Raw genomic sequence first — 12,829 nt, 5'->3', positions numbered from 1 at the left:
ACAGGACAGTGTATCCCAGACTATACTGGTCAGTACAGGACAGTGTATCCCAGACTATACTGGTCAGTACAGGACAGTGTATCCCAGACTATACTGGTCAGTACAGGACAGTGTATCCCAGACTATACTGGTCAGGACAGTGTATCCCAGACTATACTGGTCAGTACAGGACAGTGTATCCCAGACTATACTGGTCAGTACAGGACAGTGTATCCCAGACTATACTGGTCAGGACAGGACAGTGTATCCCAGACTATACTGGTCAGTACAGGACAGTGTATCCCAGACTATACTGGTCAGTACAGGACAGTGTATCCCAGACTATACTGGTCAGGACAGGACAGTGTATCCCAGACTATACTGGTCAGTACAGGACAGTGTATCCCAGACTATACTGGTCAGTACAGGACAGTGTATCCCAGACTATACTGGTCAGGACAGGACAGTGTATCCCAGACTATACTGGTCAGTACAGGACAGTGTATCCCAGACTATACTGGTCAGTACAGGACAGTGTATCCCAGACTATACTGGTCAGTACAGGACAGTGTATCCCAGACTATACTGGTCAGTACAGGACAGTGTATCCCAGACTATACTGGTCAGTACAGGACAGTGTATCCCAGACTATACTGGTCAGTACAGGACAGTGTATCCCAGACTATACTGGTCAGTACAGGACAGTGTATCCCAGACTATACTGGTCAGTACAGGACAGTGTATCCCAGACTATACTGGTCAGTACAGGACAGTGTATCCCAGACTATACTGGTCAGTACAGGACAGTGTATCCCAGACTATACTGGTCAGGACAGGACAGTGTATCCCAGACTATACTGGTCAGTACAGGACAGTGTATCCCAGACTATACTGGTCAGTACAGGACAGTGTATCCCAGACTATACTGGTCAGTACAGGACAGTGTATCCCAGACTATACTGGTCAGTACAGGACAGTGTATCCCAGACTATACTGGTCAGGACAGGACAGTGTATCCCAGACTATACTGGTCAGTACAGGACAGTGTATCCCAGACTATACTGGTCAGTACAGGACAGTGTATCCCAGACTATACTGGTCAGTACAGAACAGTGTATCCCAGACTATACTGGTCAGTACAGGACAGTGTATCCCAGACTATACTGGTCAGTACAGGACAGTGTATCCCAGACTATACTGGTCAGTACAGGACAGTGTATCCCAGACTATACTGGTCAGTACAGGACAGTGTATCCCAGACTATACTGGTCAGTACAGGACAGTGTATCCCAGACTATACTGGTCAGTACAGGACAGTGTATCCCAGACTATACTGGTCAGTACAGGACAGTGTATCCCAGACTATACTGGTCAGTACAGGACAGTGTATCCCAGACTATACTGGTCAGTACAGAACAGTGTATCCCAGACTATACTGGTCAGTACAGAACAGTATAGAGGGGAACTTTCACTAGGTCGTGACCCCCCCATACATTATAACCAGCTACAGGGGGGGACTTTCACTAGGTCATAACCCCCCCTACATGATAACTTGCTACAGGAGGGGAACTTTCACTAGGTCATGACCCCTCCCTACATGACAACCTGCTACAGGGGGGGACTTATTGATAACCTGCTACAGGTGCTACAGGGGAAGGGGACTTTACCTAGGTCGTGACCCCCGACATTCTTAATTCCGCGTGGTTACAGGGTTAATTCTGTATGGTTACAGGGTTCTTTATGCGTGGTTACAGGGTTAATTCCACGTGGTTACAGGGTTAATTCTCCATGGTTACAGGGTTAATTCCGCATGGTTACAGGGTTAATTCTCCATGGTTACAGGGTTAATTCTCCATGGTTACAGGGTTAATTCCATGTGGTTACAGGGTTAATTCCGCATGGTTACAGGGTTAATTCCGCATGGTTACAGGGTTAATTCTCCATGGTTACAGGGTTAATTCTCCATGGTTACAGGGTTAATTCCATGTGGTTACAGGGTTAATTCCGCATGGTTACAGGGTTAATCACGCGTGGTTACAGGGTTAATTCTCCATGGCGTGGTTACAGGGTTAATTCTCCATGGCGTGGTTACAGGGTTAATTCTCCATGGTTTCAGGGTTAATCCCGTGTGGTTACAGGGTTAATTCTCCATGGTTACAGGGTTAATTTGACGTCTGCTGTTCTCTCCGTTGTTGATAATTTTGTAGTTGGCCCCCACTCTCTCGGGATGATCTGCTTTAAAGGACAATCAGTGCACGGGTCGACAGCCCACAGGTCCGACCTGTTCTGTTCTGTCGTCAACCTCACCACGTCGTTAAAATATGATCCCAATGATACTAATATCTTTGTTATTTCACCTGCAAAAGCACCTTGACAAACGTCAGTTTAATGGAACATCATAAATCATCACAGGTCGTCGTTGCTCTCCCTTACGGGCTGCTGGTGACGATGAGAGAATGATCCTCTAACAATGACAGGGGTTACAGGTGTTGATTACGGTTAACAGACACTCTTATCCAGAGCGACTCACGAGTTGGCGAGTGCATACATCTCGTGTTTCCAAATGGTCTTTATTGACATGGGAAACATATGTTAACATTGCCAAAGTGTCTGTCTGTCTCTCAATTCAATTCAAATGGTCTTTATTGTCATGAGAAACATATGTTAACATTGCCAAAGTGTCTGTCTGTCTCTCAATTCAATTCAAATGGGTCTTTATTGTCATGAGAAACATATGTTAACACTGCCAGTGTCTGTCTGTCTCTCTCTCTCTCTCAATTCAATTCAATTAAATTCAAATGGTCTTTATTGTCATGGGAAACATATGTTAACATTGTCAAAGTGTCTGTCTGTCTCTCTCTCTCTCTCAATTCAATTCAATTAAATTCAAATGGTCTTTATTGACATGGGAAACATATGTTAACATTGCCAAAGTGTCTGTCTGTCTCTCAATTCAATTCAAAGGGTCTTTATTGTCATGAGAAACATATGTTAACATTGCCAGTGTCTGTCTGTCTCTCTCTCTCTCTCAATTCAATTCAATTAAATTCAAATGGTCTTTATTGTCATGGGAAACGTGTGTTAACGTTGCCAAAGTGTCTGTCTGTCTCTCAATTCAATTCAATTCAATTCAAATGGTCTTTATTGTCATGGGAAACGTGTGTTAACGTTGCCAAAGTGTCTGTCTGTCTCTCAATTCAATTCAATTAAATTCAAATGGTCTTTATTGTCATGGGAAACGTGTGTTAACGTTGCCAAAGTGTCTGTCTGTCTCTCAATTCAATTCAATTAAATTCAAATGGTCTTTATTGTCATGGGAAACGTGTGTTAACGTTGCCAAAGTGTCTGTCTGTCTCTCAATTCAATTCAATTAAATTCAAATGGTCTTTATTGTCATGGGAAACGTTGCCAAAGCAAAGTGAAATAGATAAAAAACAAAAGGTAAATAAAACAATAAGAAATTAACAGTAAACATTTAGGTATTTATTTTTTATTTCACCTTTATTTAACCAGGTAGGCTAGTTGAGAACACCTTTATTTAACCAGGTAGGCTAGTTGAGAACACCTTTATTTACCCAGGTAGGCTAGTTGAGAACACCTTTATTTACCCAGGTAGGCTAGTTGAGAACACCTTTATTTACCCAGGTAGGCTAGTTGAGAACACCTTTATTTAACCAGGTAGGCTAGTTGAGAACACCTTTATTTAACCAGGTAGGCTAGTAGAGAACACCTTTATTTACCCAGGTAGGCTAGTTGAGAACACCTTTATTTAACCAGGTAGGCTAGTAGAGAACAAGTTCTCATTTGCAATTGCGACCTGGCCAAGATAAAGCAAAGCAGTGGGACACAAACAACAACACAGAGTTACACATGGAGTAAACAATTAACATACAGTCAGTAATACAGTAGAACAAAAGAAAACAAAAAGTCTATATACAGTGAGTGCAAATGAGGTAAGATAATTACGATATAGCAATTAAACACTGGAATGGTAGATGTGCAGAAGATGAATGTGCAAGTAGAGATACTGGGGAGCAAGATAAATAAATCAATACAGTATGGGGACGAGGAAGGTAGATAGATGGGCTATTTACAGATGGGCTATGAACAGGTGCAGTGATCTGGGAGCTGCTCTGACAGCTTAAAGCTAGTGAGGGAGATGTGAGTAGATAGATGGGCTATGTACAGGTGCAGTGATCTGGGAGCTGCTCTGACAGCTTAAAGCTAGTGAGGTAGATGTGAGATATGAGATGTGAGATGTGAGATGTGAGATGTGAGTCTCCCTCACGTTAAAGTCTCAGACGTTCCAAAAGGAATAGAGACGATTCAAATATCCTTTATCACACCCTGATCTGGTTCACCTGTCTTTCTAACCCCTAACCCCTAACCCTAACCCTAACCCTAACCCTAACCCTAACCCTGATCTGGTTCACCTGTCTTTGTAGAATGTCTCCTCCCCCCCCCTCCTCCTCCCTCCCCCAGGTGTCACTCATCTTCCCCATGATCCCCTGGGTATTTATACCTGCGTTCTCTGTCTGTTGGCTGTTCGTCTTGTTTGATTACCAGTGTTTTGTCCTGTCAGCTGCTGTCTTTTTCCCTCCCTTTTTTCTCACCTTCCTGGTTTTTGACCCTTGACCCCGACCCCGCCCGCCTGACCACTCTACCTGCGCCTGCCCCTATCTTGATTTCTGACCTCTGTGTGACCCTGAGCCTGCCTGCCGCCCTGTACCAGACCAAACTAAGGTCAGGACGTGACAGGACCTTTGCCTCTGTTTGCTGCAATAAACATTGTAACTTCGACACGGTCTACTCTTGGGTCTTAACTGATTCCTGATAGTCATATTATGTCTGTATACAGTGTCAGTGGTCACAGTCACTGTGGTCAGGTATTCTGCCACTGTGTCCTCTCTGTTTAGGGACAAATAGCATTCTAGTTTGCTCTGGTTTTTTAAAATAAATTATTTCCAATGTGTAAATTAATTATCTTTTAGTTTTCTCATGATTTGGTTGAATCTAATTGGGTTGCTGCTCTCCCCCTCTCTGTCTGTCTCTCTCTCTCCCTCTCTGTCTCTCTCTCTCTCTCTCTCTCTCTCTCTCTCTCTCTCTCTCTCTCTGTCTGTCTCTCTCTCACACACACACGTTGGTCTCCAGAGGTAAAGTAACCTGGAATGTCTTCCATTGAGAGAATGAGACACATGGAAGTATTTACATGAACAAAGCATTAACGTTGTCTGTTGTCAACACCAGTGTTTTTCCAGCCAGCCAGCCAGCCAGCCAGCCAGCCAGCCAGCCAGCCAGCCAGCCAGCCAGCCAGCCAGCCAGCCTACAGAGGAACTGTAGTGAAGAGTTGAGGCCTGGGGCGGTCCAGGATCAGTGTTGGTTCTCTGTTGTTGATGCCGGTGTTTCTCAACTTCCTCCACCCCCCTCCTCTCTCTCTCTCTCTCTCTCTCTCTCTCTCTCTCTCTCTCTCTCTCTCTCTCTCTCTTCCCCTCCCTCCCTCCCTCCCTCCCTCCCTCCCTCCCCCCCCCCCCTCCCTCCCTCCCTCCCTCCCTCTCTCCTCTCTCCCACGTCTTTCTCTCAGACATCAGAGTGAGTTCTGGCAGCCAGGTGACATGTCATTAATCAGTAGGACTGCTAGCATTAACCCCGCTGCTAGTGCTGCTAACACTCCCAGCCCCATGCTAACTACTGCTAACCCTCCCAGCACCATGCTAACTACTGCTAACCCTCCCAGCACCATGCTAACTACTGTTAACCCTCCCAGCACCATGCTATCTACTGCTAACCCTCCCAGCACCCAGATAACTACTGTCAAGCCTCCCAGCACCATGCTAACTACTGCTAACGCTGCCAGCACCCAGCTATCTACTACTAACCCTCCCAGAACCATGCTAACTACTGCTAACCCTCCCAGCACCATGCTAACTACTGCTAACCCTCCCAGCACCCAGCTAACTTCTGCTAACCCACCCAGCACCATGCTAACTACTGCTGACTCTCCCAGTACCCAGCTATCTACTGCTAACCCTCCCAGCACCATGCTAACTACTGCTAACTCTCCCAGCACCATGCTAACTACTGCTAACCCTCCCAGCACCATGCTAACTACTGATGACTCTCCCAGTACCCAGCTATCTACTGCTAACCCTCCCAGCACCATGCTAACTACTGCTAACCCTCCCAGCACCATGCTAACTACTGCTAACCCTCCCAGCACCATGCTAACTACTGCTAACCCTCCCAGCTCCCAGCTATCTACTGCTAACCGTCCCAACACCCAGCTAACTACTGCTAACCCTCCCAGTACCCCACCTCCAGGCCCTGCTGCTAACGACCCAGAGTTGTGCTGTGTCAGGATGGAGTGGTTAGTCACACATTCTACCAGGAAAACTTGTCATGCAGGGTGCAGGAAGGTGAGCCCTGGGTTACTGTAATGTGGAACACTGACATTCCACTAAGTTAGATTATATCAGAGAGGGAGAGACAGAGACAGAGAGAGACAGAGACAGAGACAGAGACAGAGACAGAGAGACAGACAGAGAGAGAGAGACAGAGAGAGACAGAGGAAGAGAGAGAGAGAGAGAGACAGAGGAAGAGAGAGAGAGAGAGAGAGAGAGAGAGAGAGAGAGAGAGAGAGGGAGAGACAGAGAGAGAGAGAGAGAGGGAGAGACAGAGAGAGAGAGAGAGGAAGAGAGAGAGAGAGAGAGAGAGAGAGAGAGAGAGAGAGAGAGAGAGACAGAGAAAACAACTATATTTTAATACATTAACACAAGTTTATATTGTGTTGCAGTTTGACTTCCTGTGTGTGTTGACAGCAGTGGTTTATGCTGGTTGTTTTGTCTGGAGTCATTGTACCCTGGGGAGTTCTGGGCTGCGACCCCGTCTCCTGCTTCTCAAACGTCACATCACGACGAGAAATCTGGAGCCACACATTCCACACATATCACACATATCACACACACTCACACTCACACACACGCACACGCACACAAACACACACACACACACACACACACTTACACACACACACAGACACACAGACACACACACACACACACACACAGACACACACACACACAGACACACAGACACACACACACACACACACACACACACACACACACACACACACACACACACACACACACACACACACACACACACACACACACACACACAGACAGACAGACAGACAGACAGACAGACAGACAGACAGACAGACAGACAGACAGACAGACACACACACACACACACAGAGAGATAACACATCTCACATTCCTGACAGCAGGCACGAGCACCATCAAAAAAGTTGAAATAACTTTATTGAAACATTTGTCATTACAGGTAAAACAAAAATAAAGATATGTGTTTAAATCACAGATTATCAGAGTGGGGGGGGGAGTGTAACACCACGAAGCCGGATCACATGGTGAACCATCAGGGCAGATGGGGGTGGGGTCCATGTAGATGGGGGCGGGGTCCGTTGTAGATGGGGCGGGGTCCGTTGTAGATGGGGCGGGGTCATTGGTAGACGGCCTGGACATACTCCGGGGGGAAGAATCCAACGCGTCCATGACAACGGCCTCTCCAGCGCAGCGGATCGGAACAGTCGAGCAGGTCGATGAAATCACCGCGGAGGAAGCGTAGCTGGGAGGGGTGGTGGGGGGTGAAGTCAAACAGAGCATGGGCGTGGTGGGGGTGCTGGAGGGGGGGTCCAGGAGAGGGTTAGACCTGCTGATGCAATGCACTTCTCAGACCAGGATAGTACTGTTCAGACCAGGCTAGTACAGTTCAGACTAGGCTAGTACTGTTCAGATCAGGCTAGTACAGTTCAGAACAGGCTAGTACTGTTCAGACCAGGCTAGTACTGTTCAGACCAGGCTAGTACAGTTCAGACCAGGCTAGTACTGTTCAGACCAGGCTAGTACTGTTCAGACCAGGCTAGTACAGTTCAGACTAGGCTAGTACAGTTCAGACCAGGCTAGTACTGTTCAGACCAGGCTAGTACAGTTCAGACCAGGCTAGTACTGTTCAGACCAGTCTAGTACTGTTCAGACCAGTCTAGTACTGATCAGACCAGGCTAGTACTGTTCAGACCAGTCTAGTACTGTTCAGACCAGGCTAGTACTGATCAGACCAGGCTAGTACTGTTCAGACCAGTCTAGTACTGATCAGACCAGGCTAGTACTGTTCAGACCAGTCTAGTACTGTTCAGACCAGGCTAGTACTGATCAGACCAGGCTAGTACTGTTCAGACCAGTCTAGTACTGATCAGACCAGGCTAGTACTGTTCAGACCAGGCTAGTACTGTTCAGACCAGGCTAGTACTGTTCAGACCAGGCTAGTACTGTTCAGACCAGGCTATCTAATAAGAGAAAGAGAGGGAGAAAGAGCTAGAGAGAGAGAGGAGGGGTAGAGACAGAGTGAGAGAAGTAGCAGAATGGAGAGGGAGAGAAAGAGGTAGAGAGAGAGAGAAAGAGAGAGAGAGAGAAAGAGAGAGAGGAAGGTAGAGAGAGGGAAGAAGCGAGAGAGAAAGAGAGAGAGGTATAGAGAGAGAGAGAGAGGGGGGGGGGTAGAGAGGAAGGTAGAGAGAGGGAGGTAGCGAGAGAGAAAGAGAGAGAGGTAGAGAGAGAGAGAGAAAGGGGTAGAGAGGAATGTAGAGAGAGGGAGCTAGAGATATGAATTGAAATTGAATTGATATGATAAGTTGTTACCCTGGCATTGTGTTCTGGGTCTCGTAGGAAGACGGTTCCCTCCTTGGCGATGCTGTTGCTATGGTAAAACTCCACCATCTGATTCAGAGAGAAGAACATCTCCTCCCAAACAAAGTACTGTCCTGACCTGTCCTGGAGCACCTTGAAGTGCTGCACATGGTCCCCGTAACTAGAGGGAGACAGGGGCGGAGAGAGGGAGAGAGGGGCGGAGAGAGGGAGAGAGAGAGAGGAGGAAGAGAGAGAGGGGAAGAGAGAGGGAGAGAGAGAGGAGGAAGAGAGAGAGAGGAGGAAGAGAGAGAGGAGGAAGAGAGAGAGGGAGAAAGGGGGGAGGAAGAGAGAGAGAGAGGAGGAAGAGAGGGAGGGAGAAAGGGGGGAGGAAGAGAGAGAGAGAGGAGGAAGAGAGGGAGACAGGGGGGAGAAAGAGAGAGAGAGAGAGAGGGGGAGGAGGAAGAGAGAGAGGGAGAAAGGGGGGAGGAAGAGAGAGAGAGGAGGAAGAGAGGGAGACAGGGGGGAGAAAGAGAGAGAGAGGGGGAGGGGGAGGAGGAAGAGAGAGAGGTGGAAGAGAGAGAGGGAGAGAGCGGCGGAGAGAGGGAGAGAGGGGCGGAGAGAGGGAGAGGTGGAAGAGAGAGATGGAGAAAGGGGGGAGGAAGAGAGAGAGGGAGACGGGGGAGGAAGAGAGAGAGAGAGAGAGACAGAGAGAGAGAGGGGGAGAAAGGGGGAGGAAGAGAGAGAGAGGGAGAGTGAGACATTTTCCCTTGTGTACTTTAACCATTTGTACATTGTTACAACACTGTATATATACGTAATATGACATTTATAATGTCTTTATTGTTTTGAAACTTCTGTATGTGTAATGTTTACAGTTCATTTTAATTGTTTATTTCACTTTTGTATATTATCTACCTCACTTGCTTTGGCAATGTTAACACATGTTTCCCAGTGAGGGGAGAGAGAGAGAGAGAGAGAGAGAGAGAGAGAGAGAGAGAGAGAGAGAGAGGAACAACAACACAAATATTTATCTGTCCAAAACGGAGATGTCTGGGTAAACCACTTCTCCAATCTTTTTGGCTCTATAACAAAGAATAAAGAGCAAAAACATATACATGATCAAATACAGATCTTAGAATCATCTATTAAAGACTACCCCACCCTCTTCAACATATATATCAACGAATTAGCGAGGGCACTAGAACAGTCTGCAGCACCCGGCCTCACCCTACTAGAATCTGAAGTCAACTGTCTACTGTTTGCTAATGATCTGGTGCTTCTGTCCCCAACCAAGGAACGCCTACAGCAGTACCTAGATCTTCTGCACAGATTCTGTCAGACCTGGGCCCAACAAGACCAAAGAGATGTTTAACTTCAGGGCCCTCCCCAAGGTACTGGGAGTCAAACAGACAGGCTTGGAAGAGATCTTTAAGGTCAGGGCCCTCCCCAAGGTACTTGGAGTCAAACAGACAGGCTTGGATGAGATCTTTACGGTCAGGGCCCTCAGCAAGGCACTGGGAGTCAAACAGACAGGCCTGGATGAGATCTTTAAGGTCAGGACCCTCCCCAAGGTACTTGGAGTCAAACAGACAGGCCCGGATGAGATATTTAAGCCAGGGCCCTCAGCAAGGCACTGGGAGTAAAACAGACAGGCCTGGATGAGATCTTTAAGGTCAGGGCCCTCCCCAAGGTACTTGGAGTCAAACAGACAGGCTTGAATGAGATCTTTAAGGTCAGGGCCCTCCCCAAGGTACTTGGAGTCAAACAGACAGGCCTGGATGAGATCTTTAAGGTCAGGGCCCTCCCCAAGGTACTAGGAGTCTAAAGGACAGGCCTGGAGGAGATCTTTAAGGTCAGGTCCCTCCCCAAGGTACTAGGAGTCTAACAGACAGGCCTGGATGAGATCTTTAAGGTCAGGGCCCTCCCCAAGGTACTAGGAGTCTAACAGACAGGCCTGGATGAGATCTTTAAGTTCAGGGCCCTCCCCAAGGTACTGGGAGTCAAACAGACAGGCTTGGATGCGATCTTTAAGGTCAGGGCCCTCCCCAATGTACTTGGAGTCAAACAGACAGGCTTGGATGAGATCTTTAAGGTCAGGGCCCTCCCCAAGGTACTTGGAGTCAAACAGACAGGCTTGGATGAGATCTTTACGGTCAGGGCCCTCAGCAAGGCACTGGGAGTCAAACAGACAGGCCTGGATGAGATCTTTAAGGTCAGGGCCCTCCCCAAGGTACTTGGAGTCAAACAGACAGGCCTGGATGAGATCTTTAAGGTCAGGGCCCTCCCCAAGGTACTAGGAGTCGAAAGGACAGGCCTGGAGGAGATCTTTAAGGTCAGGGCCCTCCACAAGGTACCCCCTGTCCCTGGAAGTTGACCTACTCTCCTCTGGTAGTTTAAGGTCAGGGCCCTGTCCCTGGACGTTAACCTACTCTCCTCTGGTAGTTTAAGGTCAGGGCCCTCCCCAAGGTACTTGGAGTCAAACAGACAGGCTTGAATGAGATCTTTAAGGTCAGGGCCCTCCCCAAGGTACTTTGAGTCAAACAGACAGGCCTGGATGAGATCTTTAAGGTCAGGGCCCTCCCCAAGGTACTAGGAGTCTAAAGGACAGGCCTGGATGAGATCTTTAAGTTCAGGGCCCTCCCCAAGGTACTGGGAGTCAAACAGACAGGCTTGGATGCGATCTTTAAGGTCAGGGCCCTCCCCAATGTACTTGGAGTCAAACAGACAGGCTTGGATGAGATCTTTAAGGTCAGGGCCCTCCCCAAGGTACTTGGAGTCAAACAGACAGGCTTGGATGAGATCTTTACGGTCAGGGCCCTCAGCAAGGCACTGGGAGTCAAACAGACAGGCCTGGATGAAATCTTTAAGGTCAGGGCCCTCCCCAAGGTACTTGGAGTCAAACAGACAGGCCTGGATGAGATCTTTAAGGTCAGGGCCCTCCCCAAGGTACTAGGAGTCTAAAGGACAGGCCTGGAGGAGATCTTTAAGGTCAGGGCCCTCCACAAGGTACCCCCTGTCCCTGGACGTTGACCTACTCTCCTCTGGTAGTTTAAGGTCAGGGCCCTGTCCCTGGACGTTAACCTACTCTCCTCTGGTAGTTTAAGGTCAGGGCCCTCCCCAAGGTACTTGGAGTCAAACAGACAGGCATGGATGAGCTATTTAAGGTCAGGGTCTTCCCCAAGGTACTGGGAGTCAAACAGACAGGCTTGGATGCGATCTTTAAGGTCAGGGCCCTCCCCAATGTACTTGGAGTCAAACAGACAGGCTTGGATGAGATCTTTAAGGTCAGGGCCCTCCCCAAGGTACTTGGAGTCAAACAGACAGGCTTGGATGAGATCTTTACGGTCAGGGCCCTCAGCAAGGCACTGGGAGTCAAACAGACAGGCCTGGATGAGATCTTTAAGGTCAGGGCCCTCCCCAAGGTACTTGGAGTCAAACAGACAGGCCTGGATGAGATCTTTAAGGTCAGGGCCCTCCCCAAGGTACTAGGAGTCGAAAGGACAGGCCTGGAGGAGATCTTTAAGGTCAGGGCCCTCCACAAGGTACCCCCTGTCCCTGGAAGTTGACCTACTCTCCTCTGGTAGTTTAAGGTCAGGGCCCTGTCCCTGGACGTTAACCTACTCTCCTCTGGTAGTTTAAGGTCAGGGCCCTCCCCAAGGTACTTGGAGTCAAACAGACAGGCTTGAATGAGATCTTTAAGGTCAGGGCCCTCCCCAAGGTACTTTGAGTCAAACAGACAGGCCTGGATGAGATCTTTAAGGTCAGGGCCCTCCCCAAGGTACTAGGAGTCTAAAGGACAGGCCTGGATGAGATCTTTAAGTTCAGGGCCCTCCCCAAGGTACTGGGAGTCAAACAGACAGGCTTGGATGCGATCTTTAAGGTCAGGGCCCTCCCCAATGTACTTGGAGTCAAACAGACAGGCTTGGATGAGATCTTTAAGGTCAGGGCCCTCCCCAAGGTACTTGGAGTCAAACAGACAGGCTTGGATGAGATCTTTACGGTCAGGGCCCTCAGCAAGGCACTGGGAGTCAAACAGACAGGCCTGGATGAAATCTTTAAGGTCAGGGCCCTCCCCAAGGTACTTGGAGTCAAACAGACAGGCCTGGATGAGATCTTTAAGGTCAGGGCCCTCCCCAAGGTACTAGGAG

The 12,829-nt window shown here is 48.4% G+C and overlaps 1 protein-coding gene across 2 annotated transcripts in view; it reads right to left on the bottom strand.

The window, feature by feature from the left end:
- Positions 1–7,284: 7,284 nt before the first annotated feature.
- grapa (GRB2 related adaptor protein a) overlaps positions 7,285–12,829 on the bottom strand; it is a 34,597-nt gene continuing 29,052 nt past the window's right edge. Inside the window, exons 4-5 of one of the 2 annotated variants that reach the window (XM_036972316.2) lie at positions 8,694–8,862; positions 7,285–7,710 (exon numbers count right to left, since the gene is read on the bottom strand). In XM_036972316.2, coding sequence (XP_036828211.2) covers positions 7,705–7,710; positions 8,694–8,862 — 175 coding nt within the window. In that variant the 3' untranslated portion in view covers positions 7,285–7,704. The remainder of the gene's footprint in view (positions 7,711–8,693; positions 8,863–12,829) is intronic. The other variant, XM_036972315.2, reaches the window with a different exon arrangement.

The sequence above is a fragment of the Oncorhynchus mykiss genome, chromosome 13 (genome assembly GCF_057628025.1).
Source record: "Oncorhynchus mykiss isolate SJ-2025 chromosome 13, ASM5762802v1, whole genome shotgun sequence".
NCBI lineage: Eukaryota > Metazoa > Chordata > Actinopteri > Salmoniformes > Salmonidae > Oncorhynchus > Oncorhynchus mykiss.
The sequence above is the reverse complement of the archived record's forward strand: the minus strand, read 5'-3'. Positions and strand labels throughout refer to the sequence as shown.